The sequence below is a fragment of the Melopsittacus undulatus genome, chromosome Z (assembly GCF_012275295.1).
Source record: "Melopsittacus undulatus isolate bMelUnd1 chromosome Z, bMelUnd1.mat.Z, whole genome shotgun sequence".
Lineage (NCBI taxonomy): Eukaryota > Metazoa > Chordata > Aves > Psittaciformes > Psittaculidae > Melopsittacus > Melopsittacus undulatus.
The window spans coordinates 101131582-101155886 of record NC_047557.1 but is presented as its reverse complement, the minus strand read 5'-3'; the positions used below and the strand labels follow the sequence as shown (position 1 = coordinate 101155886).

The 24305-nt window shown below is 53.9% G+C and overlaps 1 protein-coding gene across 1 annotated transcript in view; it reads right to left on the bottom strand.

The window, feature by feature from the left end:
• ZFPM1 (zinc finger protein, FOG family member 1) overlaps positions 1-18990 on the bottom strand; it is a 33194-nt gene extending 14204 nt beyond the window's left edge. Inside the window, exons 1-3 of the mRNA XM_034072861.1 lie at positions 18938-18990; positions 5231-5362; positions 2165-2254 (exon numbers count right to left, since the gene is read on the bottom strand). Coding sequence (XP_033928752.1) covers positions 2165-2254; positions 5231-5362; positions 18938-18977 — 262 coding nt within the window. The 5' untranslated portion in view covers positions 18978-18990. The remainder of the gene's footprint in view (positions 1-2164; positions 2255-5230; positions 5363-18937) is intronic.
• Between the last annotated feature and the right edge of the window lie 5315 nt (positions 18991-24305).

Genomic DNA, 24305 nt, shown 5'->3' with positions numbered 1-24305 from the left:
GTGGGATGGGATGGGAGCCAGGGGCTGTGGGAGCTCCCAAAGGTCTCTGCTACCGGCCCTGCTCCAGAGCAAACAAACAGGAGGGGGAAAGATGGGCATGGATGAGAGGCACTAGTGGGGCTGTGGCGAAGGGCATGTGGGGAGGATGGACATCCCCTCTCCAGCCCATCAGAGGATGAGTATGAAGCATGGCCATGGTCCATCCCAGGACCGTGTAAGGAAGCAGAACCAAGCACCCCAGTTGATGGGATAAAGGCTCCCAAGCTGAGGATCACATCCTGCAGCTCTGGGGCTTTGCATATCAGACGGGTGAGCAGCAGCTCCCTCCAGTGAACAAGGTCATTGCAAAGATAACACAAGAACACTCCCTGTCATTCACTGACCCACAGGACCAAGGAGCCCCATGGCGAGCTCTTGGAATGCTGCATCCCCACACTGCCCATCCTCTGCCACAGCAACGCACCCACTTTTGGAGACCCAGACAGCAAAGCCATAATGGGGAGTGACCCCATAGCCCCCCAAAAAGAGCCAGAGGAAGGGGACACCCCTCAGGGTGCAAACAAAGGCACTTGGAGCAGCCTGCTTGTCGTGTCCCCCCCCCATGCGCTGCATCTTCACAGCTGCCACTGCTGACATACGGCGGATCCTGCCAGATAAAGAAGAAAATTCAGGCTGCTCAGAGTTTCCCTTTTTGCCAGCTCCATCCCTGATAAGTGCAGAGCCTGCAGAGCGCCTGATAGACCGGCTATCGCGGCGGTTGGTGCGAAAGGAACACCCTATCGCTGCAGCATCGCCGGACCGCCATCAACTCCCAGCCACACAGAAATTAATACCACTCCAATTACCAGAATAGAGATGGGCTGGGAGAAGGCGATAATAAAATCTCTTTTACATAAAGAATGCAAATAACCCGCTCCGGAGAGGGGAGAGGGGGAAGGGGGAAGCATGGACACAGACAAGGCTTCGTGGTCCCTTTTGGGGAGCCTGTGGTTGATGGAGCTGTTGGGTATGGGGCTGTGCAGTGTTGTCACCCCTCAGTATGGGGGCACCCATGGAAGCCCCATCCCTATTGGGATGCGGTGGAGCAGGGGCCCGGCAGTGCAGGGGCCAAAGGGCTGGGGAGCAGATAAGAAGGAGCTGGGGAGGCCTCGCATCTCCTTCCTGCTCCGCACGCAGGAAGGGCTGGGATATCAGCGGGGCCGGAGAGAGCTTCCCCTTGGATGGGGCAGGAAGGGGGAGCGGGGCCATGGCTCCCAGCCGGGCCGTGGGGATGTGGGCAGCTGCAGGAGCACGTGTGCTGCAGCCGGCGGTTCCCAGTGCCTATCCATCACCCATATGGGACACTGGTGGCCTTGGGGACAGAATGGGACCACCCCTGCCCTGCTGCATCCGTCACTGAGAGGCGATCGCTGCCCTGCATTAGGGTCACCATGTCCTATCATGCTGCTGCATCCAGGGGGATGCTCCAAAGCCAGGTCCATCAGCATCCCCCCTTGGAGAAGCACTAACAGGGCCCTAAATGTGGCACATCAACCCCTGGGGGGCTCAGCTCCCCCTGTCCCATCCCTGTTCCCAGTGGACGGGCACCCACAAACCCAATCTGCACAATGGAGCCTCAAGTGTAACCCCATCTCGGGGTGGTTTGGAGATAGCAGGGCGATAGGGCGCAGGGTACCCACATGGCACACGCAGCATTGCTGGGCTGCCAGGGTGCCAGCAGAGATGCTGAGAGGGAGATAGACGCGTTTATTCACTCCTTGGGGTTTTGATAACCATCACCAAACCACTCGAGCGTCGCTCTTGTGGTTGCCAGGATGTTTGTGAAGTGCCCTCGCAAGCGTGGAGCGATGCAGGACGAGGTCCAAACCCTCTCTGTGCTGGGAAGAATGATGCCAGCCACAGTGATGGCATCCCCGCAGCTCCCAGCTTGTGTTTTACTGTCCCAAACAAGTGCCCTGGGGATATGGGGACCGCAGTCATCATCTCATATCTCCCTTCTCTGCAGAAGTAATGTATATACAGCCTGCTCAGCTCCCAGTGCTCCCAGTCCTCATACTGGTTTGCAAGAGATGAATGCACGGAGACCGTTCCGGCTATTCCAGCCTGTGTCCCAAGTGGGAAGCTGGGAAGGAGCAGGATGACCGGCTGCACACTGGGCACCTACCTGGCCCATTCCAGACATCTATTTCCTGCAGGTTTTCTCCAGGATCTGTCTTCTCCATCTCCTTCGAACTCTCTGGGGTGTCTCTGGAATCTGCAGTAGGAGAGGGAAGGCAGCAGGTCAAATATGGGGAACTTCAGAGGGAGCATCTCATAGGAACCGGGACCACTGGACCAGTGACACCCCAGGGCCAGGATGCTCTAAGGGATGTGCATAGGGAGGTCCCCCTCAAAATCCACATCCCCACTGCCCACCTGTAGGGTCCTCTCTCCCCATGGGATGCCCCATAATGACAGCCAAGCCCATCACACATCCTCAATGGGCAGGCACTCACCTCTCACCCCTAAACCCCTCCCACATCCATCCTTCCCATCCCACTTTGGGCCCCATGTCACCGGATTCAGCCCCGCTCCCATCACAGCTCTATTTGTGGCGTATTCATAGCAACTTGATAACAATTATTTTCTCCATTAACTGCTGCTGGAGATGCAGCTGATAGAGCCTATCTGCATATGACAGTGTGGAAGATTAGCGCCCAAAGTACATGTTTGCCTTGGCGTCCCGGGCGGATAACCAGTACGGAGCCCAATCGATCGGCGCCAGAGCGAACACCCAGGGGTGACGTCACCAGCATTGGAGATTATTAATACAGGTGATAAGCGGAATGATTAACATCAAATAAATCAATCACCGGGTATAAAAGTCCTATTATTTTTGGCTATAAATCAAAGTGCCTGGCATATCGATTTTTATCCATCGCGCTGAAAGCTTTAGTGGCCGTTATTGCTGCTCCGCGTTATCTCTGCTATCACCTCTTTATCAAGGCAGCCCAGTGCCAGGTGCAGCAACGCGCCCGGGCTCCCGGCTCCCTCGCCCCCAGCCCGGCTCCCCCATCAGATAAGAGCCACTCGCTTCTCCCTGCTGCAGAGCAAAGTTTGCCTGTGAGCCCTTCCTGCCCTGGCTATTGGGATCCGCGCAGCATTGCTCCATTGGTTTTAAGGGGGACCCTTTGCTTTGGTGGTTCCTGAAAGCCAGTGTTGGCTGGTGTGGATCCCCATGGCATCGCTCCAATGGGTTTGGAATGGGCATACACACTTTGGTTTGCTCCTGTGCTTCCCAGGAGCCACCGTTGCCTAGTGTGGATCCCTATAGCATCGCTCCAATGGGTTTGGAAGGGGGATATATGCTTTGCTTTGCCCTGGTGCTTCCTGAAAGCCACCACTGCCTGGTGTGGATCCCCTTAGCATCACTCCAATGGGTTTGGAATGGGGATACACACTTTGCTTTGCCCTGGTGCTTCCCGGGAGCCACCATTGCCTGGTGTGGATCCCCATGGCATTGCTCCAATGGGTTTGGAAGGGGTATACACTCTTTGCTTTGTTCTGGTGCTTCCTGAAAGCCACCATTGCCTGGTGTGGATCCCCATGGCATCGCTCCAATGGGTTTGGAAGGGGGATACATGCTTTGCTTTGCTCCGGTGCTTCCCAGGAGCCAGCGTTGCCTGGTGTGGATCCCCATAGCATCATTCCAATGGGTTTGGAATGGGGATACATGCTTTGCTTTGCTCTGGTGCTTCCCAGGAGCCAGTGTTGCCTGGTGTGGATCCCCATAGCATCATTCCAATAGGTTTGAAAGGGGGATACACACTTTGCTTTGCCCCGGTGCTCTCAGGAGCCACCATTGCCTGCTGCTGACCCATCCGGCTGCATTAGCCGGTGCAGCCTTGCCCTGCCGCGGTTATCTCGAAGGGCACTGCAAACACGAACTGATTAGGATTTGCCCCCACCTCCACAGGAAGGAACTTAAGGGATATCTGGGGACTGTTTCAGCCCGGCCCTGTAATGCAGCCACCTCTGGGGTGGGGCATGGCACAGCGGCGGCAGGCAGGCGGCAAGGGCAGGAAGCAGGCAGCAACGGCCCCGTATCCCCATCCGTGCCACCACCTGTGGGTTCAGGGGATGCTCTGCACCAAGGGGAGGCAGTTTGCACCCTAGAGATGTGGGTTTGGACACCAAGAGGTCAGGTTGAGCTCATGGGTAAAGGAGATCACTTTATGGAATCACAGAATGATAGAATCATATCACAGTTTGGGTTGGATGGAGCCTTCAGAGCTTATCTTAGGGGGAAAGAGGTCACTTCATAGAACCACAGAATCATGGCCTCGAAGTTCTGGGTGTCTTGATCTAACTGAAGATGTCTCTGCTCATTGCAGGGGGTTTTGACTGGATGAGCTCTGAAGGTCCCTTCTAATCTAAACTATGATATGATTCTGGCTCTGTTGTTCTATAAAGTGACCTCCTTCTCCCCAGGATGAGCTTTGAAGGTCCCTTCTAACCCAGACTATTCTGATGGCCTTAGGAACTGCTTTGCCCCCTGGGGAGGCAGTCTGCACCCCAGAAGATGTTGTTCTGAACATCACAAGGTCACTTTGCAACCCTGGGGGAAGCAGATCACTTTATACAGTCACAGAACAAAGAATCATATCATAGTTTGCCATGGAAGGGGCCTTCATCCTGGGGAGAAGAAGGTCACTTTATAGAATCAGAATCAGAATCAGAATCATATCATAGTTTGCCATGGAAGGGGCCTTCAGAGCTCATCCTGGGGAGAAGAAGGTCACTTTATAGAATCATAGAACCAGAATCATATCATAGTTTGTGTTGGAAGGGGCCTCCAAAGATTATATAATCCAACCCCCTGCAATGAGCATGGACATATTTAACTAGAACAAGTCACCCAGAACTTTGCATACCCCCCCACTTCACTACCACTGCTGATACAGATACAAGGTTATGCTGCTCATCAGCAGCCATTGTGGTGAGCAAACTGTCTCTGACTTCAAGCATCATTGCTTGTGCCCCACTCCAGCGTGCTGCTGTTGTCTGGAGGGATGGAGCACCCCATGGAGACAGGGGTCTTGCTTAACCGGCAACCTCAATGGGTGGGTGGGATGCTCTGTTTGCTAATTCACACCCTGCAGTGATGATGCCCATGTGTTCTGGTGGCAGAGCCTATCCCCATGGCATGGGGACACCATAGGTAGCCCCCTGCCACCATGGTGAGACTCACGTTCACTGTCGGGGGGGCTGGAGGCATCATGCTCAACAGAGCCCTCGAGGTCCAAGGTGGCTGCATCCCTCTCCAAGGGGCTCTTCTCTGCCGCTGGGCCATCCTCACCTTCCTCCATCACTGCCAAGGAACCTGGGAAACACAGAGGGGTGGTTAGTGGGAGAACTGGATGGGAATAAACCCAGCACTGGGTTATCCCAGTTGGGAATGTTAGGATGATGGCAAAGGGCCATTTCCTAACCTGACATAGGGCTGAGAGGAGATGCTCTGAATGCCATGGGAAGGGAAGGGAGCCCCATCCCCATCCAGCCCTCTGGTTCAGCTTCTCCCTTGGGTCAATGTCCCTTTGCAGAGGGAGGTTTATAGAACCAGTGGCTTTCTAGGGGTGTACCCCTTGGTGCCCCTCACACATAGAATCAACCGGGTGGGAAAAGACCTTTAAGATGATCAAGTCAAACTGTTCCCCAGCACTAAACCATGTCACTGAGGCCTTATCTTATATGGTTTTGAACACTTACAGGAACAGTGATCCCCACACTGTGCAAAATGAGCCCTATACATCCCCAAGTACTATGTGTACATAGGTATGGCATAGTGAGGTACCCAGCCTGCTGCACTGCTCACCTGTGCCTCCCATCTGAACCCCCAGCATCTAAACAGGGTGAGGGACCCCAAAAACCATCTCCATGGTCCCCAAGCACCCCTCATCTCACAGGAGACCCACAACACATCCCCCTGCCATGCCCACAGCCCTGCACACAGGAGGATGCTGCAATGGGAACACAGGGCACATGGAGGGTGCATATGGGGTTCACGATGGGGGACACCCCTTCAGCTCCCCCAGACAGCCCTGACAGCCCATGCTGCCGTTTCCATGGTAACGCATCCCCATCCATGCTCATATCAATAAAGAAAGGAAGGAAGAGCGAGCAGCATGCGTGGCTCGTGCCGGGGGCTGCCCGGTGCCCATCCGGCACCACCCCGGTGCAGGCAAGGGGGGGAATGGCGCGGTGACAAACCCACTGCAGACCTCAGCTGCTCTCTGTGACTCCAGGCATGTATATTTACAGCAGGAGAACAAAGAGCCCATAATCTATACAAAGCAGACAACAATGAGCGTGAATAAAGAGGCTGCCGGAGAAGGGAAGGCAATTTATTCTAATTCTGCTAATTTCAGTTCCAGCACAATTAAAAAGGCTCTGATAATATTCAGAAACAATCGCCAGCTAACAAATCGTTTCTCTCGCTGCAAATGAAACATTGTTAGGCTAATTTCTTCTTTCACGCCTTCACGGCTCTTGGGCTTCTGATAAAGTTAACCCGACTCTCGCCTGCTCCATAGCTTGGCACTTCCAGCCTGGCCAGGAAGGGATGGACAGACCCATGGAGGGATGGATGGGACTGGGGAGGAATGGATGGAGACAGGACTGCATGTGGTACCCACCCAGGGTGCCTAGATCACCCATATCCTGCCCTAATACACTGAGGATGGAGATGGGGATGCCCCATATCATGCAATGACATAAAACCAGGAGTATGGGTGCTGCAACATCACCGAGCGCCTATAGGGATGATGGGTGGCCAGCAGCATCCCAGCACCATGTCACCATGGTCCTTAGATGCATTCCAGCACCCAGCCGGCCCTACTGCAGCATCCCGCTCCCAACCCACCACCTATTCCCATTGGATGCTCTGCCATCGGTGCCGCCGGCTGCGTGGGTTAAATGAGCTACTGGATAGCTTAGAAAAAATAAAAAAGGGTAAAAAAAAAGAGGTAAAAAAAAGGAAAAAAGGGAAAAGCAGGGAGGGAGAGGGAGCGTGGAGCAGGGAGCGGAGCGTCACTTCTCCGGGATTGCTGGAAGCCCTGCACAGTTATCACCGCACACAGCCTCCCTCGGCTTGCCTGATCTGTCTATTCTTCATTAAGCAAATACGCTGAAATGGAAATGAAAACATAATAGCTATTTGATTTTCGGCGAGATATTTTGCATATTGGTTCAGTGCTGATAGTGGAATTTCATCAACTCCCTTTTTTCATGCTTTAAAACTGAATTACTGAGGCTGGCTTTACAGAGAGGGGAAGAGCCAAAAAATGCTCCCTTCCAAGATACTCCGCTTTGACGATTAACTCTTCTCCCTCCCTCTTTTCCCTCTTTTTTTTATGTTTGATAACAAGGAAGGATTTCTTTATTTCTTTCTTATTTTTTCCCTTTTTCTTCACAAAAAAGATTACAACAATTGTCCAAAACTCGCAGTGATGCGCTCTTGTCACCCGTGCTCAGTCTGGGGATGCAGGTCTGCCATCGAGGCCGGCATTCCCAATGGCAGGAAAGCTCATCATTACCCAGGGAACTGTTTGATCACTCAAATGAAGGTTGTTGATTCCTTGTGCTGTGCTGGTAAACACAAGGGGAAACATACATGGATAACACAAAAGGAGGGGGACTCCTCCATGCTGCCAAGAGTGAGACCCTGGACGCTCCGAATGCCGGCACACAGACAAGAGCAAAGTGATAAGAGGCCTTGATAGCAGATAGAAAATAGCAACAGCCCCAGACTTTCCCACCGGCTCTGGAGCAGGGAGGAGGAGATGGAGGAAGAGGAGGAAGAGGAGTTCCCATAGTGGAAAGCGAATCCTGGACTGGAAACACGTGCAGGATGGGGGCAGTCTGGGTGTGCATCAGCCCACATCTGACTCCATGAATAGGACTTTCAAGGCAGCTCCCCTGGCTTCAGCAGGACCATGTGGGTACCATGATGGGGGATCTCTTTTTCCCCCTTCCAGCTCCTCATCATCACCCCTGTGCTGGCCCTGAGTACATCTTCCAATTGAAAATATACCATAATAAATCAATAAGCCCCAAAGGAGCTGGGGGAGGCTGCACAGAAGGTCTCAGGGCATGTGAAGCATCACCACTATGCTCACCTATCACCTTGCGATCGAGATGCTCGGGCATCACCTCCTCATGGCAGTGCCGGTGCCCCAAAACCTCCTTATTTCACCCCAGATTTTGTAGCCATGAGCAGTGTTGCAGGAGCAGGCAAAGGAGCTGGTATTCCCCATGGAAAGACACCCATGGAGAGGGTCACATCCACTCCTGATCCTTCCTTGCACTGGCTGCAAAACCATCTCCAAGTGATTCTGTGGGGCCTGGCCCAGGCTGGGGATTCCCCAGGGTCTTGTAGCAGGGTTGTGCCATGTCAGCCCCGCAGCAAGCAACACCCAGAGAGCAACCTGTGCTGCAGATCCAAAAACCACTGGTATCTGATGGGACAACCGCCCGCCTCTTCTCACCCAATTTTTCCCTGGTATGTATTAATGTTTGCTTTCACCCATGACCTCGGGTACCCCCGAGCCTGTTCCCAGAGGATCAGGGATGCCAAGCACTGCGGTCGAGGGCAAATGAGGTTTCAATGGCTGGGAAATGACACCAGTCCTCAAAGGTCATGTTATCCAGTGGGTTATTTTCCCCCTCCTCTTGGCTGATGCTGCTGGGATCCAGCACTACATTGTAATACTATCCATAAAAGGGGGTGCTGGTGGGTAAGACCCCTACTCAGGACCTCATTTTGGAGGAAAACAGACCTTTTTGAGCACAAATAAACCCTATGCCCTATCAGCTCAGCTGCAGCATCCCTGGGCCGGGCTCCTGCCATGGATATCAGCACATGAAATATCAGCCCCATGCGTGGAGGCGATAGCGGTTGAGGCCAACCCCAGCGGTACCTATCTCTAATATGGGGCCCTTCTCCATCACCACCAGATAAAACTCGCCCTGATCCTTCCCGCAGTGCCCTGTGTTAAAGGGCAAGGTAAAAAAAGAGATATGTTTGGGGAGATGGAAGGTGGAGGGGTGGATTTATAATGCATTTTTAATAATTTATCATTAAATTATGCCTATTTTATCCAGGAGGGAAAAGAAGGAGAGCAAGGGAATGAAGGTGGTGGGGATGCTATGATTGCTGGTGGGATGCTGTAATCACTCACAAGAAGAGATGCTACAACTGCTTGTAGGGGGGGATTTGTGATAATATATAATTAAATTAATGAAGTATTTAGTCTAATTCATCCAGGAGAGGCATAAAGGATAGTAGGGGAGCAGAGGTGGGGGGTGATGCTGCAATTGCTCATGGGGGGTATTTATAGTTATTTATTATTACATTTATTATGTATTTAGGCCTAGTTTGTCCAGAAGGGGAATGATGGGTATAGAGAGGGAATGAAGGTGATGGGGCTGCTGTGATTTCTTATGGTAGGCAACATCCTGCAAGTGCTCACTGGGGGATGCTACAATTACTGATGGGGGAACACTCATGTCCATACCCTACAGCATCCCCACCACCTCAAATGAGCACCCATGGTGGTACCCCCAGCAACGCACAGCACCTCGAGCATCCCTCCTCAATCTGGGGTGGTGTCACCCCATGGAACCCCCCAGTTATAACTGGTGGGGAGAACAGAGCTGTGGAGAAGCAGAGCCTGAGAAAAAGCAGCCGTGCTGATAGGGGAGAGATTGGTTTCAGGCGGAGCTGCTCCCCCTGCCAAGTCCATATCCTATCTGCGCGGGGTGCAGTTACTTAACATTCATCACCGCCTGAACTCTGTAACTTTATCAGCGGCCGAGCATGGCGCCATCGCCGAGCCCAGCCATTCCCGGCGCTCAGATAGGGCCGATAAACCGCTGATAGATTACAGGAGATTGTTTCACTTCAGGGGCCGCGATTACTAATACTAATAGCGAGAGAGCCCGCATCATATCAAACAGCGGCTGTGGGACACACACACACACACACATATACACACATACACATGACACATACAGGCTGAGGGGGGGGACAAGGGAAAATAATGAGGAAGAAATACAGGGACAATGACAATGGAGTGACTTTAGGTTTCAGATGGGGCTGATAACGCCCTGATAGATTTTAAGAGAGGAGAGAGTCTAATAGAGCCGTCCCCAGGCCTGGCACATCAGATGGATGGGAGCAGATTGCACTGTGAGAAGGGGATGTGATGCTTAACGCGGTCCTGCCTTCCCAGCTGGCAAGGGAGACAGGACGAGGAGATGATGATCAAAGCACAGGGAAACTAAAGGAACTGGTGGGACCCTCTGCAGTGTGTCCTTACTGGTGGACCCAGGGGCATCCTCCATCCCAATCCCCATCCCAGAGCAGTTTGAGATGTTTAACATGGGATTTGGGCACCCAGTGTGAGCTCACACTTAGGGATCAGCTAGTTATCTTGGTAACATGGAAGGAAACTCCATCCATGAAGATCAGGCTCCAAATGTGCATGAGCTGCAAGGTAGCATGGGCATGCAAGGCTCATTGCTACCGCTGCTCCTGGCCAAAGGGAGGTCTTCTGGGTGAAAGCCCCTCAATTCCAGTCCTTTTCCTCTCACCTGGAATAAAGCTGCTGCAGTCAGGAATGGTTGGGAGTGGGGAGGGATGGGGACCCAGCAGCACAGCCCTGCAGAGCCCACCAATACCAGGTGATGGTGAGGACAGAGGTCAAGCTCTTTGCTAATCTAGTGACAAATTAGCCCAGAGATGCCACATTGGAGCCGTCCCCCTTCCCATGGGAAGCGGCTTCAGGTCCTTACGGATACATCCCACTGCCAAAAGCTGCTGGGAGGGGAATGGGGACTGATTTCAGGCTCTCTCAGTACATGATAGCACCAGGCTCAGATGAGGATGGAGGGATGGGGACAGGCCACAAGACCCATCACTGAAGATGCTCTGGCTGGGGTGTCCCTGCTGCTTGGAGCATCCTGGGGTGCCCAGTGCCAGCTCCCAGTGCCATCCTGGACCACAGTGGGGTCTCCAACCAGCACTGAAGCAATGAGCAGGGCTGGGTGAGCTCCACGAGCAGAAAAGCACCAGGAAAGCAAGAAGCAGGGCTGGCTGCTGGCAATGAGACCAGCAGATGAAGGCTACCAAAACCTACTGGGACATCATTGTCCCATACAACCCTACTGCTACTGGCTCCCCCACATCATAGCCTTCACTGGACCAGCACAAGCATCCTCTATGGCACATCACCTGCACCTTCACCCAGCACCCCTGACCCTCCTCTTCCTCCAGCTCCAGGCAGGGTGGCTGTTCCTGCCCGGCCCCATGGATGCTGAGTTTGCTCCATGCAAACGTGCCTGTGCTGTCTCTTTTTTTATATATTTTTTTTCCTGTTCTTGGCATTTTGGTGGAGCGAGATAAGAGTAAAAAACAACAGAGCTGCTCGGAGAGTGAAAAAGGGAGATAGATAACGCAGATACCGACTCCTACACAAAACAGCCCTGGCTTTATCTCTGCTTTTTATCACAGTTCCCCTAAAAAAAATAAAGAGAGCAGCCCAACTGGAATGGGGCAGCACATTAAAAAATGAACTTTAGACTGTTTGCTCTTTAGTTTTATATTTAGATGAAACAAACTTAGATCCTTGTGGCTGATACCTTTCCCAGTGCAAGGAACCAAAAAGTCTGGAAGCCCCGTTTGTTTTAATAGGGATGAGTGAGGAAAGTCAGTCTTTAAGCCTGATCCCTATAACTGGGATGAAGCTGGTCCTAAAACATCCCACTGGAGTGGGTAGCATCCTATAGAACCAGTGAGGCTCAGGTGTAGAAAGGCAGACACTTCCCAAGCATCCCTGGGCCTCTGTTGGTCCTTGGTGACAGGATCCTAACCACATCCCAAAGCCACATGGCATCACCATAGCTGGTAAAGCTGAACATCCCTGTGATGGGAGCAGGTCCCTGGCATTAGAGGACAGTATCTCCATCCCAGCACATGGATGTGACTGCACACACAATACACCCTGTCCATGTAGCTCCCAAAAACTCTTTGCCCACTGCAAATGCCCTCCCCATGCATAGGCTGGGGAGGGCTTTGGGGAGCAGAAAAGCCCCCAAAACCCAGAATATGGCCAGAAAGAAGGAAAGGGGGAAAGAAAAAAGTAATAAAAATGGACTGGAGGCTTTTCCCTCCCCTCACACTCCCTTCCCTACCTTCTTTTTGAAAAACATAATTTATCTGTGTATTATCAAGAAATCCAGACACTTTAATCAGTGAGCTATGAAGTCAGTATTTCCATTCTTATCTAGCGGAGGAGTGGAAATGGAGAGCAGATAGGCAGCTCCGAGCCGGTCCGTGGTGGGGAATGTTAATGGGAGGAGCGGCAGAGCCATTGGCTACCGAGCTGCCGCTATCGCTGCCATTATCGGGGCGTTATCGAGGCAACCATCGCAGCGCAGTAATGGGGCCAGTTCAACTTTCCGCATTATCATAGGAGCTGGAAGTAGCATGAGAGGCCTCAGCTGGGAGATGGAGAAGCGAGTGAGCGGCCAAACTTCCCGCTGGAGCAGGGAGGGGAAGCTGAAAGCAGCTTGTCCTCCCCAGAGCTGGTAACACAGAGCGTGATGCTCTCCTGCTTCAGCATCCTCCTGCCCATTCCAGGTACATCCTGGGTACCAAACCTACTGAGCATCCCCAAAGCCTCATGCTCTGATTCTATGGAGCATCCCAAAACCCTGTGTACTGACCCTAAGGCACATTCCCAAAGCCCTGTGCACCAATCATGCTGAGCATTCCCCAAGTCACAGGGCCACAACCCCCGGCTTGCCAAGGACAAGAGCAAACAATGCATCTATATTTCATCAGATGAACAAATTGGAGAAGCACATTTCCTCCACGTGCTATGGAATGGGAGATGTCAAGAAAATATGCTGTTGTGAGAAAGGGGAGATAAAGAATTATTTTGGAGCAAAAAAGCCGTGGAAGGCTCTTATCTGGAGTGACTCATAGGCACACACTCCTTAACCCCACTGCAGCCCAAGGTCAGCGGTTACATTCCTTTCGGCATTTCATCCCTCCCAAAAAAACATGTTGCTGCAGGAACAATGTGGAGCCTTTGCCGGGCAGGCATCGGAAGAGGGAACTGTATTACCCTGAAACACTTGAACTTTCCTGATAAAATAAGCAGCTTGGCCAAGATGCAGCATCCGAAAGCCCCGAGTCAGGCAGCAAAAACAGTCATGGGATGTGTCCCTGTAAGAAAGGGACATATTGGCCTCCTGCTCTTCTTCAGCACAAGGAAGCTGATTTCTTCTCCTCTCAGGAAGAGGAAAATCCATGCCCTGTGCAGCCACAGGACTCATGGATCCAGAGCACAGCGCAGGGCTGGAAGGGGAGTTCTCACTTGTTCATACTTAAATAAGAAGAGATATTGAAAGCAAAGGGGTTCCCCCCTCCTGGCATTGCCCCTCATTGCCTTGACCATGCTTGGGGCTGTTCACATCCCTCTCACCAGGCTGCACCGCCATGGTCTGTTCAGGTTGTCACTCAGTGTTCTCCAAGGTAGATCATGTAGGGGTTGTCTGCGCCAGGTGAGTGAGGACGCATGGAAAACACCCTCTTGCTTTGCCCAGAATGTGTGTGTTTGATCCCAAATCCACCAACTCCATGCAGGGCACAGTGGTTCTGTCTCCAGGCTGCACCAGGTTTGGGCAGCACTGTTGGTTACCTTCCCAGGGATGCAGGTACCACAACCCCATGGCCAGCACAAGGAGCATCACACAGCACAGGTGCCCCAGGGATGCTCTGTACACAGGAGGACTTGTCTGCCCTGCAAGTTAATGCCATGCTGTCTTTGGGATGCTGCCATTGTGGCTCTGCTGGGTCCTCAGGGATGGATGGAGCTGCCCCTCTCTAGGAATCATGGATCACCTGTGCCATGGCACTATATCTCCTTGCACAATCTGCTGCAGCACCTGTGGGGAAGGGACTGCTTTCTTCCCAAGCCCTGGGTGCCAAGCTGGCCAACTCACAACTTGGCAAAAGGGGAACCTGCATCTTGCTAGGTGGCCTCATGATTCACAATGGAAAACAAGACCTTGCCCAACTGCACAAGCTTGGATCCAGAGCCGTAAATCCCAGCTGGAGGTGGCATTCCTGCTCTGGCATGGGATGTCAGTGATGGACCCTGCAGCATGGGCATCACTGCAGCTCCATGCCTGCTTGGGGAGCCCAGGAGGGGACATGGGGGTGTCCTCTAGGGGTGCGAGATGGCAGCAGACACAACTCACCCCAACCCCAACACCCACAAGCCCTGGAAACAGCACCACAGCCTCCATTGCCAGTGCTGCCTTCCCAACATGGGGCTGCCAGCAGGGAAGGGATGTGCACCAGGGCACTTGGCAGAACAGGTTGTGCCATACTGCTGAGTGCCCTCTGCTTGGCCATGGTCAGCCTGGCTCCGGCACTCACCCTCTGAGCCTCCTGCATGCATCCTCATGGCCTGATGCTGAGATGGGTATGAGTGGGAAGGGGCACCCTGCGCACACACCCTGAGTAGGAGTCCAGAATGAGCTGCCAGGGTGCCCCCCACCAAGGGAAGCACCCATATGGGAAAGGCACAATGTGTCCCATGGCAGCCAAGCGCCCTGTAAATGGCTCTATTGCTGCAGGGTAAGGCTGAGGCGAGCTGTGCCATCAGCCAGCACAGTGCCAACTCCTCTCCTAGGCACAGGGCCCACAGGGATGCTCAGCCTGGACCAGTGGCCATAGGAGAGAAGTGGAGAGAAACTTCTTCCAGTATCATCTCCAACAAGTGAAAACACAGATTCCTTGTGGTGCTGCCAAGGGAAACAGCTGGTGATGGACAGGAGAGCTCATCACAGGGTGGATGTCCCACCAGCACCACAGCATCACCAGCACATCCTGGGTCATCCCCCCTCACCCCCATAGGGATCACAACAGGTCCTTACCTCCAGGAGCCTCTGATGTCACCCACGGCACATCCCAAGAGGCAGGCAGGAGCTGGGATGGGCAGAGCTGCTGCGGGGGCAGATGTGCCACAGGGCTTTGCTGCCTGCACCCAGGAGCTGTCACTTCAGGATGCCACTGAACAAAGGCTGGCAAATGCCTTAGGATGGGGCTTGCACAAGCAGGGAGGGGTTGGCAAGCAGCGCCCGTGGGTGTAGCGGACATATGGGACACAGGGATGCCACCCTTGGGGTGCTTAGAGCAGGGTATGGGGGGGCTCTGATGCCGAGACAGCCCCTGAGGAGGTGCAGAACATACCGGTTCTGGGAGGCCCTGCCTTGGAGCAGACACCAACCCTCCCCTCCCCAGGGTAACACACCTCCCCAGGCACCCCAGCATCCCAGAGCATCCCTGAATGGGGAAACAGAGGCACAGAGACTGGTAGTGATGGAAAAGCAGAGCAGCATCAAAGTGATGGGAGGCAGGGGGAAAGAACAAGCAAGTGGAGGCAGTTAGTCACCCGCAGGGACTGAATGGAGAGGAGCAGCTCAGTGAGAAAAGGCAGTGGGAGAAGAGCAGGAGGCGTGCCAGGAGCATCCCACGCCACCGGCTCACCACGCCGCTGCTTAAAATAGACTCTGTGCTGGCTACCGACATCTGTACCAGAAATGCAGTTTTCCAGGCTCCCAAGGACGCTCCCACGGCCTGACCAGCACCAAGCTCCTGTCCAGGACCGTGACCCCCTGCCCAGCATCACTGCAGAGCCCACACGGGAGCAGAGAGCAGCCAAAGAGGAAGGGAAACAACGAACCCCAACCCAAACCACCCCTTTGAGAGGCCGTGGGGTTGAACAGTGCAGATCGCTGTTGTTATCTCACACCATCTAATAGCAATTAAAGAAAATCCACATGCGAGAATATGGTGTTTTTGTCACCCGCCCCAGCCCTTGTGTTTGCTCCGCAGAGCAGAATGGGAGATAACGATCAAAAAAGAAAGTCAAAGCTCTCATCAAACTAATGCAACATCTGCAGCTGATAACAGGCACTGGGGAGAGCTTGGCTGCTCAGCCCAGCTTGTTTCACAGGGCACATGGGGAGAAAAAGAGCCTGAAACACCTTGAGAAATAAAAACACATATGCAGCTGCCCCCCATCAGATAATTAAAGTGCCTGCATTAATCACATTTGCAATGGAACAAATTGTTGGAGCCCTTTTGCCCCTCTTTGCTGTGTTTGTTGTTGTAGTGAATCCTGCTTCGGTCTGGTGGGGAGAGATAAGTGGTCCTTATCATGCCTGGCAATCTCTATCAGGATGGAGATCGGGCCTGGGTGCTTATCGGGAGCTCAAGATCTACTGCAGCTGAGAGTAGAATAGAAAGAGAAAAGGGGAAAAAAAAGAGAAAAGAAGAGAAAAAAGCCACAAAGAGGCCTCTGCAACTACTACAAAAATCATTCACTTCCAGCTAATTTCGGAAGGGGAAACAAAAAAGAATAGTGTATATATATTAGAACAACAACAGAGGGAGAGGCACATCAGCAAGACGAGATCAATCTCCTGCTTATCAGCTTCCCCCATCGAAGACCCGGCGCTGCAAATGCACGCACAGGCAGCTGCCAGCAGCCTCGCTCATCAGCCCGGTGCCCGCGCTCCCATGTTTGAAGTTAATAAATATAACAGGCTATCTGGGTTGGAGATCAGCTCCTGCTCTCTATCAGCCGCTCACATCTATCTACCAGCAGAACAAAAGACAGCAAAGAAAATAAAGAGGAAAAAAAGAAACCTCAACCACCAAACCCTATAAAGCAGCAGCTGCTGCAGGGGGTGGTGCTGGGGTTTAGAGCCACGAATGGAGCAAGGGGGTGAAAAGCAACTGTCCTTGCTGGGCAGGTACCCTGCAAAATGGGAGAGATAAATGCTCTGTGTGTTTTACAAGTGCTCTCCGCTATTGGAAGACACCACATAGATGCAATCAGCTTTCAAAGCCTCATCACTGTGTGCCATGGGCAGAGTGGGTGCTCTGAAGGGGCTCAGAGGGATCCCACATCACCAGTAGCATCGTCCCCCTCCAGCACCGCATCGCTGCGACCCAAAGAGCCAAGACGAAGAAGAAGGTTAAAGCAGCTGGTTAAATATAGTCCGGTGTCTGATCTTTGACTTATCGCTGTTGGCAATCACCCGCTCTCCCGGCGATCTCCCCTGCGAGCCTATCTGCGCATCGCATCGAGCTTGAAGAAAAACACCCCAACACAGAACCCAAACCCCAGAAGAGATGGAGCCAAAGTGAGAGCATAGCGTCACCCAGGAAAATAAAATCAGCAGATACCGATCTGGAGGAGGTTTTTAATGCTCCAGCCGAGATGATAAGGAGGATAGACTTTGTGGAAACAGGTCCGGTCTGTACATGAGAGGAGTCTGGTTACCGGAGCCCTGATTCATGCATACCTTCCCTCGGCAGGGAGAGCCGTCGGAGGCAGCGGCAAGGCGCTCTCGCCACGCTCGCCGGCTCTAATGACTGTTTTCATGTTGACACATACAGGAAGGGTTCCAAGCTTTCAGCTTTTAATCACTTTTGGCCATCGCCGGCGGCCTGAGATCAGCCTCCCACTTTATCATTTCTTCACATCTCTGCAGAAAAGCAGCAGAGGAAGGAGATACGAGCTGCCTTCGCCCGGCCAAGCTGCCGCAGCCTCATCCAGACACATTTTCCCCCCACAGTGGTTCACACCAGTGGGTGCCGGGACCTTATGGACATCCCACCATCAGCAGGTCCCCAGCACACATGCAGCTATCACCTCCATCAGCGGCTGCAACGCTCCCCGCTCACTTAGGTCTCAATGCTCCCGGTTTAATGGGCTGGCATTGCCCAGGGAGGGATCGCAGGGCAGCCGGGCTGTTTGCCGAAATTAAACCGCGGAAGTTGGATAAAGCTGAGGGAGAAAACTATCACCAGGAAAGAAAAGAACCCATACAGGAGGCAGCGAGCTGGGACTATTTTTAACTCTACCCGGGTAAAAGTCTAGCTGAGCTTTATCACCAGAGCAATCACCCCAGGCAGGGAAACAGGTAGGTGCAACTCAGCCTTGCAATTATTTCAAGAGAAAGATAAAGCTAGATTATCACATGGTGGCCAGCCTTCCCTATCCTCCCATCTCGCTCTTATCACCAGCTTCCATCGACTCGAGGGGGAAAGAAGAAAAAACACACACACACCAAGAGAAGAAGGGAGGAAAGACAAGTGAAGCCTGTCACCGACAAACTTCCAGTACTTTAACAGCATTTCTCGGTGCAGGTGGCACGTTCCTGATGGATCGAAACCAGACCCCAGCCCTCGGGCTGGATCGTGGGGTGCAGGGCTCTATAGACACAGCACATAGGGAAGGAGGGACCTGGGTGGTGGCCGAGGTCCAGTGGGACACCTCGGTGGCCCTCCTGGCGTCAGCTTGAGGTGTTGCAGTCCTGTCCCCACCTGGGATGGGGTGAGAAGTGGGGTCACCGGTCAGGGCAAAAGGTCGAGGCCAGCGAGACAATGGTGAATGTGGGGTCCCCGTGCGGAAAGGGGAGCCCCTGGCAGGGCGAGGGTGTCGTGCCCACGGCGAGGAGCTGCTGACAGGGCTGAGGAGGGGTGTCTGGGGAGCCCCTCGCCCCGGCTCACAGCGCTGGATGGGAGGCAGGCGCAGGAGATAAGATCACAATTTCAGGCCGTCCCGACAGAGCGATGTTATCAGGACGGGACTTGCAGAACGGAATATTTTACAGCCTTATCGGGGCCCCATCGGGAGCCGGTACCGGAGTCACCGCGGCGGCGGGGACGGGACAAAAGTGGGCGGCCGGTAGCGGGACGGGGCACCGGCGATGGGGTGAAGGCAACCCGGGGGTGCCGGGGCAAACACACGCAGTACGGGGCGCACCACGGAGAGCAGCGGACCCGGAGGCACCGGTAACGGACACTCACGTTTGATCTGCCGGGGGTTGCTCTGTTTCCTCCTGGACATCGCTCGGCGAGGGGCGAGCCGGGGGCTGCGGCTTGCGGCGGGGCAGGTGGGTGGCGGCGGGCGGGCTGCCGGCTGCTCGCATGCCCGCCCGCCTGCCCTCCGTCCGTCCCTGCCGGGCCGAGGCCGGGGCCGAGGCCGGGGCCGAGGCCGAGGCCGGGGCCGGAGGCGAGGCCGTGGCCGTGCTCGACGGAGCCGCCGCCGCCGCCGCGGGATTTTCTCAATGGGGCGCCGCGGAGGATTAAACCCGCGGAACGTTCCTCGGGGGCGGGGCCAGCCCCCGCCGAGGCCGCCTATAGGCTGAGGGCCCCCCCGCTGGCCACGCCCACCGGGTGACGTACCAGGCGGCCGCCGCCGAGAGGGGCGGGGCCAAGGGCGGGGATCCCACGGGGGGTCTGATCAATGGAGGGGATGGGAGACAGAATTCCCCCCCCCCCCCCCCCCCTTCCTCTCCTGAGGGTCCCCGACGGCTCCCGGGGGTCCCAAGCACCACTTGGGGCTCCCTACGGCTCCCGTGAGGCCCCCAGCCCCCTGCCTTGGGACCCTGGCCCTTTGGGGTCCTGCCCCCCCTGTTGGGGTCCCCAACCCTCCTTTGGGGTCCTCAAGCCCCTCTGACTGTTCCAAACTCCCCTTTTGGGGTCCCCAACCCTGCCTTGGTCTCCCCAAGCCCTTCTGCATGTTCCAAACTCATCTTTTGAGGTCTCCAACCCTCTTTTGGGGTCCCCAACTCACTCCTTTGGGACCGTAGCCCCCTTTGGGGTCCCCAACCCACTGCTTTGGGACCCCAACTCCCATTCAGGGTCCTTAAACCCCTCCTTTGGGATCCCGATCTTTCCTTTTGTGTCCCCATCCCATCCTTTAGGGTCCAAATTAGCTCACACATCCCCTCTTGAAGATCCTAAATTGCCATGAATCCATCAATCCCCCCCCTTCTGGGACCTCAGTGCCTGGCACTGAGCTCCTAATCCTCCCCTTGGATGTCCTGAAAGCCTCCTGTGGGGCCTCCCAGACCCTCTTATGAAAGTCTCTCTCTTTGGAATCACAAACCCAGCTTAAAATCCCACTCATTTATAGATGAGTGGTCCAAGAAGTCCCATTTGCAGCTTCCAGGGTCACTGTGACACCTTCCTGGGATGTGGGAACACACTGGGGCCAGTGTTGGGGTGCTGGGGTCCCCCTTGGCATCATTGCAACCGTGTGAGCCAGTCCTCATCATGAGCATGCAGCCAGGTGGCAATATTGGGGCTAAATGGGCCCGTGATGGGGATATTCCTCTGTGAAAAATGATCATTTCTGCCAATCCTGGCCCTTGGCCATGGCTGATCTCAGCTCGGGGTGGGGGGTTTGCCAGCAGTGACAGCTTATGGTACCAATTATTAATGCAGTTTCTGGATCAGTGGGAGAGCAGGTGACTGTGGGGACATGACATGGCAAAGCATCTTGGCCATGTCCCCTCTCCATCTATCACTGGACATGGGGTGTGCTTTTTTTTCCCCCTTCTCCTCTCTTTTTCTGCTCTTTTGTTTAAAGGTTTTTTAATTAACTTCCTGTTTCAATGGTGGGATAATGAGTTTTAAGCAGAACATCATGCCAGTAAAGAGGTCAAGCCGGCAATGAGGATGTCAAATGAAATTAAGTTAGGAATTAAGAAGGGTTCCAGGGGAAAAAAAAAGCCCCAAACCATCCAGGGAGGAAGATGCTGCTGAGGATGAGGCTTTGATCTCCCCCTGCTTGACCAGTCACCCCCTGAAATGATCCTGCTGACGTTTTCCATCTCTTTTGGCCCCGAATCACTGCCTTCCTGGAGACCATCACACCCCAGGGCAGGCAGCTCTGCTTCCAAAGCCTTTCTCTTCCCACCACAACTCATCTGTGGGATGAAATCAAACATCCGCCAGCGACGACTTTGCAGGGTCCAGCCTAAGGAGGCTTGAGCAGCTTCTGCTTTGCATCAACCGTGATGGGTGCTGACTCCATCAGGGCCTGGGTGATGGGAGCCAAGGCTCTGCTGCTTCTGGGAGGTCTCCATCCCTCCTCCCCAGTGTGGATGCAGGTGTTTCGGGGTTGGAGGCCAGTGTAGCATCACAGACAGTTCCTATGACACATCCATGGCATCGCCTGCTTGGCACTGCTCACAGCACCCACCTTATGCACTGGGCATATGAATTAAACACACCACCATTAACTGCATGGACATGGGAGGTGTGGGTGTGAGCAGACACAAATAGGGCACCCAAAATCCCTCTCTCCCAAACAAAGCAAGGGTATGGTGGCTTTTCCTGGGTCTTTGTGCTAGAAGAAGCAGTGACAGCATTCCTTGGGGGGCTGAGGGGACAGACCCTGGTTGTTGTCACACCTTCCGTGGGGGATGCATCTCACCCCTGCTGTAAGAAGCCCAGAAAGCCTCCATGGAGCTGATGTGTGTTCAACACCCGTGTGCAGCCCTGCCCCGGGGATAGGAGCCCCACTGCAGGGAGGAAACAGGTTGCAGTCCTTCCCCTTGCACATTCCTTACCATCACCCTTTTAATTAGCTTTCTGGCACCATCCCAAAGCCTCTTAGATCCCCCCAGGCCAGAGAATTCGCAGTTGCATCAACCAACAAAGGGCCAAGAGTCACATCTCTAACATGGGGATGTCCCCAAGTCCCACATCTCCCTGCCCCATCACCATGAGCATCGCACCCTGCTGTGTGTGGGACCCATGGGTGCTCCTGCATGGGGACAACCAGCACGGTGCTGGTGACAGCAGCATGGCTGGGTGTTCCCCCCCTCCCGATCCCGTTGTGTTTGCAGAGAGATTGTTATAGGGTAACAGAATAAATAGCGTGTTTTCCCGAGGAGTGAATTACACGCCTGCAGAGCAGAGATAATGCGTGAGCAGCCGTTTCCCCCATTGTGAGTGAGGTGACATCTTTTTATGGAGCTGTGTACATTTGTATTAGTGCCAATTAATCTGGGGTGATATTATTAGAGACGCAGGGAGAGGAGGTGTCGGCAGAGGAATGTAAATGGGAAAAGCTAAGGCGGTGTATCAGGGATGAGGGGTAGTGATGCAGGATGCTGTGCTGAGCATCCCGAAGGGGGTCTTGGACCACAGGCTGCCCCAGCCGGTAGCACAGCTCTGCTGGGGATGCAGACTCTTGGCACTTGCAGAAGGCTGCGGTTTAGGGCGTTTATTGTTTCGTCTCAAGGAGAAGGAATGGCGTCTCGGTGCCCCTTCGTCTGCAGGCTGGCCAAGGCCAGAGGGGCTGCGTGCTGGGTGCTCTGCAGAAGGGCTCTGCCACCTACCGGCAGCACAACGGGGCCCTGGGTGCCACTTGTCGCCTGCTGGGGTGGCTCAGCCCCAGGCAGATGCAGGGAGCCAGGGGCTGTCTGTGCCCTGGGCACGGTTTGGGTATGTCCTAAGCAGAGATGCTGATGTGGGGTTCGGGGCTCCCGGGGGCTGAGGTGGGTTTCGGGTTAAACCAGACGATGCACACACGATGCTGGATGATGCTGGATGCTGCTGCAGGTCGGTGTGCCCAGGTTCAAGGCTGGCATGTCTCAATGCTCACTCCTCCCACCCGCAGTGATCACCCAGTATGGGGATGATGCTCTAACTCACAATAGAACTGGTACCAGCAGGGATTAGACAGCAAAACTGGGATGCAGCTGGAGGGGCATCACTGCTGGAAGGATGGCTGCGTGGATGCATCGCTCCTGTGTTATGTCCCCAGCTCCCCCTGCACCCCTGACCCCACACCCTGCACCAACCCAGGCTTAGGATTCCCCATCCTGAAGAGAATTCAGCATTAGGGAGGAGGCAGCAGCTCGGGGGAGTGTGTGGTCATTACACACATATGGCCATGGAGACGTGGGAGCTGAGGTTTAAATTCCTGCTGTGCAAGGAACGGCCAGATTTGACTCAGGAGCAAGGAAAAAGAGTATAAATCTTTAGCCCTTGCTAACAGTGTGACAACCATGGTGGATCCCGTTATCCTTCAGGCTTTATGGAGAGGCTTAAAGCACCTCCAGCTCAGGAACTTGGGTGTGCAGCTGAAGAAGAAAGGCTCGCTGGATTTGGGGGGGGGGCTTGAAGAGCAGACAGCAGGATTGAGGGTGGTGACAAGAAGCCAAGAAATCCCATAAGGGGATCCATGCAGTGCCAGGCATCCTCTGTTCAGAACCAGCCACTCTGGGGCCGGCTGTGGGGTCACCCCTATCTATGGAGGGTGTGGGTTGGAGTGAGGATGGTGCAGCACAGCCATGCATCCCAATGGGGTGCAGCCCTGGGGCACCTGGATGTGCCTGATCCCATGGGTTTCTCCCTGTGCTGCTGGCACCTGCTGAGCAGTGAGTTAATCTGCAGCCAGGAGAAGCTGCCAGGCTTTGCTTTCCTCACTGGAATTATGTTGACAGGGGCCTGCAATCTTCCAAGTGACAAGCACTGCCGGATAATGCAGGACTCAGCAAACCCAGGGGCTTTAGGGAGCTGATGGATGGGGGGGGGGGCTCCTGCTCAGCAGGCACTGGCACCATGGGAAAGGGATGTGGGTGAGAGTAGGGGGAGACAATGTAAAAACCCCACTCTCATTTAGAGGGAAAAGGGAAGAATTAGGTATTTCAGCCTTCAGAGCTGCAAGGATGATGTTAGCATCACCCTAAGGAGCAGTATTCAGGAGGGAGCGGTACCCAAGGTGAGCATCACTTGTGGCCTGTGCTGCGATAAGGTGGGTGCTGCTTTAGGGTGATGCCCCCACACCCTGCCCAGGGCCCAGGTCCTATTCTCTGCAGCAAACCTGTGGCTCCCATGGGCCTTCATTCCCAGTCACCCGTGTTATGAATTTGGAAGTGTAGGAGAGCTATAGTAACATGAAATACTCCTCTGCCTCATGGGTTTGCTGCCCTGGTGAAATATAGTAGAGGGAAAACATAAAAGTCCCATTTCCAGCTCCATAATATTTCCTGCCAAAACAAAGTAAAATGTGCTGCCTTAAATTTTCTGCAAAATTCTTTTGAGGTTATTTTTTTCCCTAAATTAAGCCATACTAATTATTTTCAGGCACTTTATCTCCACTCTGCAACACACCAGGAGGGTGCAGGCGGAAAGCATTTTAAGCCTCCATAAACAAAAGAGTAGTTTGGAAAATAATTCTATCAATTAATCAAATTAATCCTGCAGTTTTAGTTACAAGCCCCAAGTGGCAAGGATTCTAGCCCGCAGTTACGAGCTATCTCTCATTGACAGCGTTTCAATGTTATGATTGCAACAGTAATTAAAGAATATAATATGCCTGGCTTTGTGTCAGCATCCTACCTTCAGACCTCAGTGCTATGCTGGCAAAGGTCAG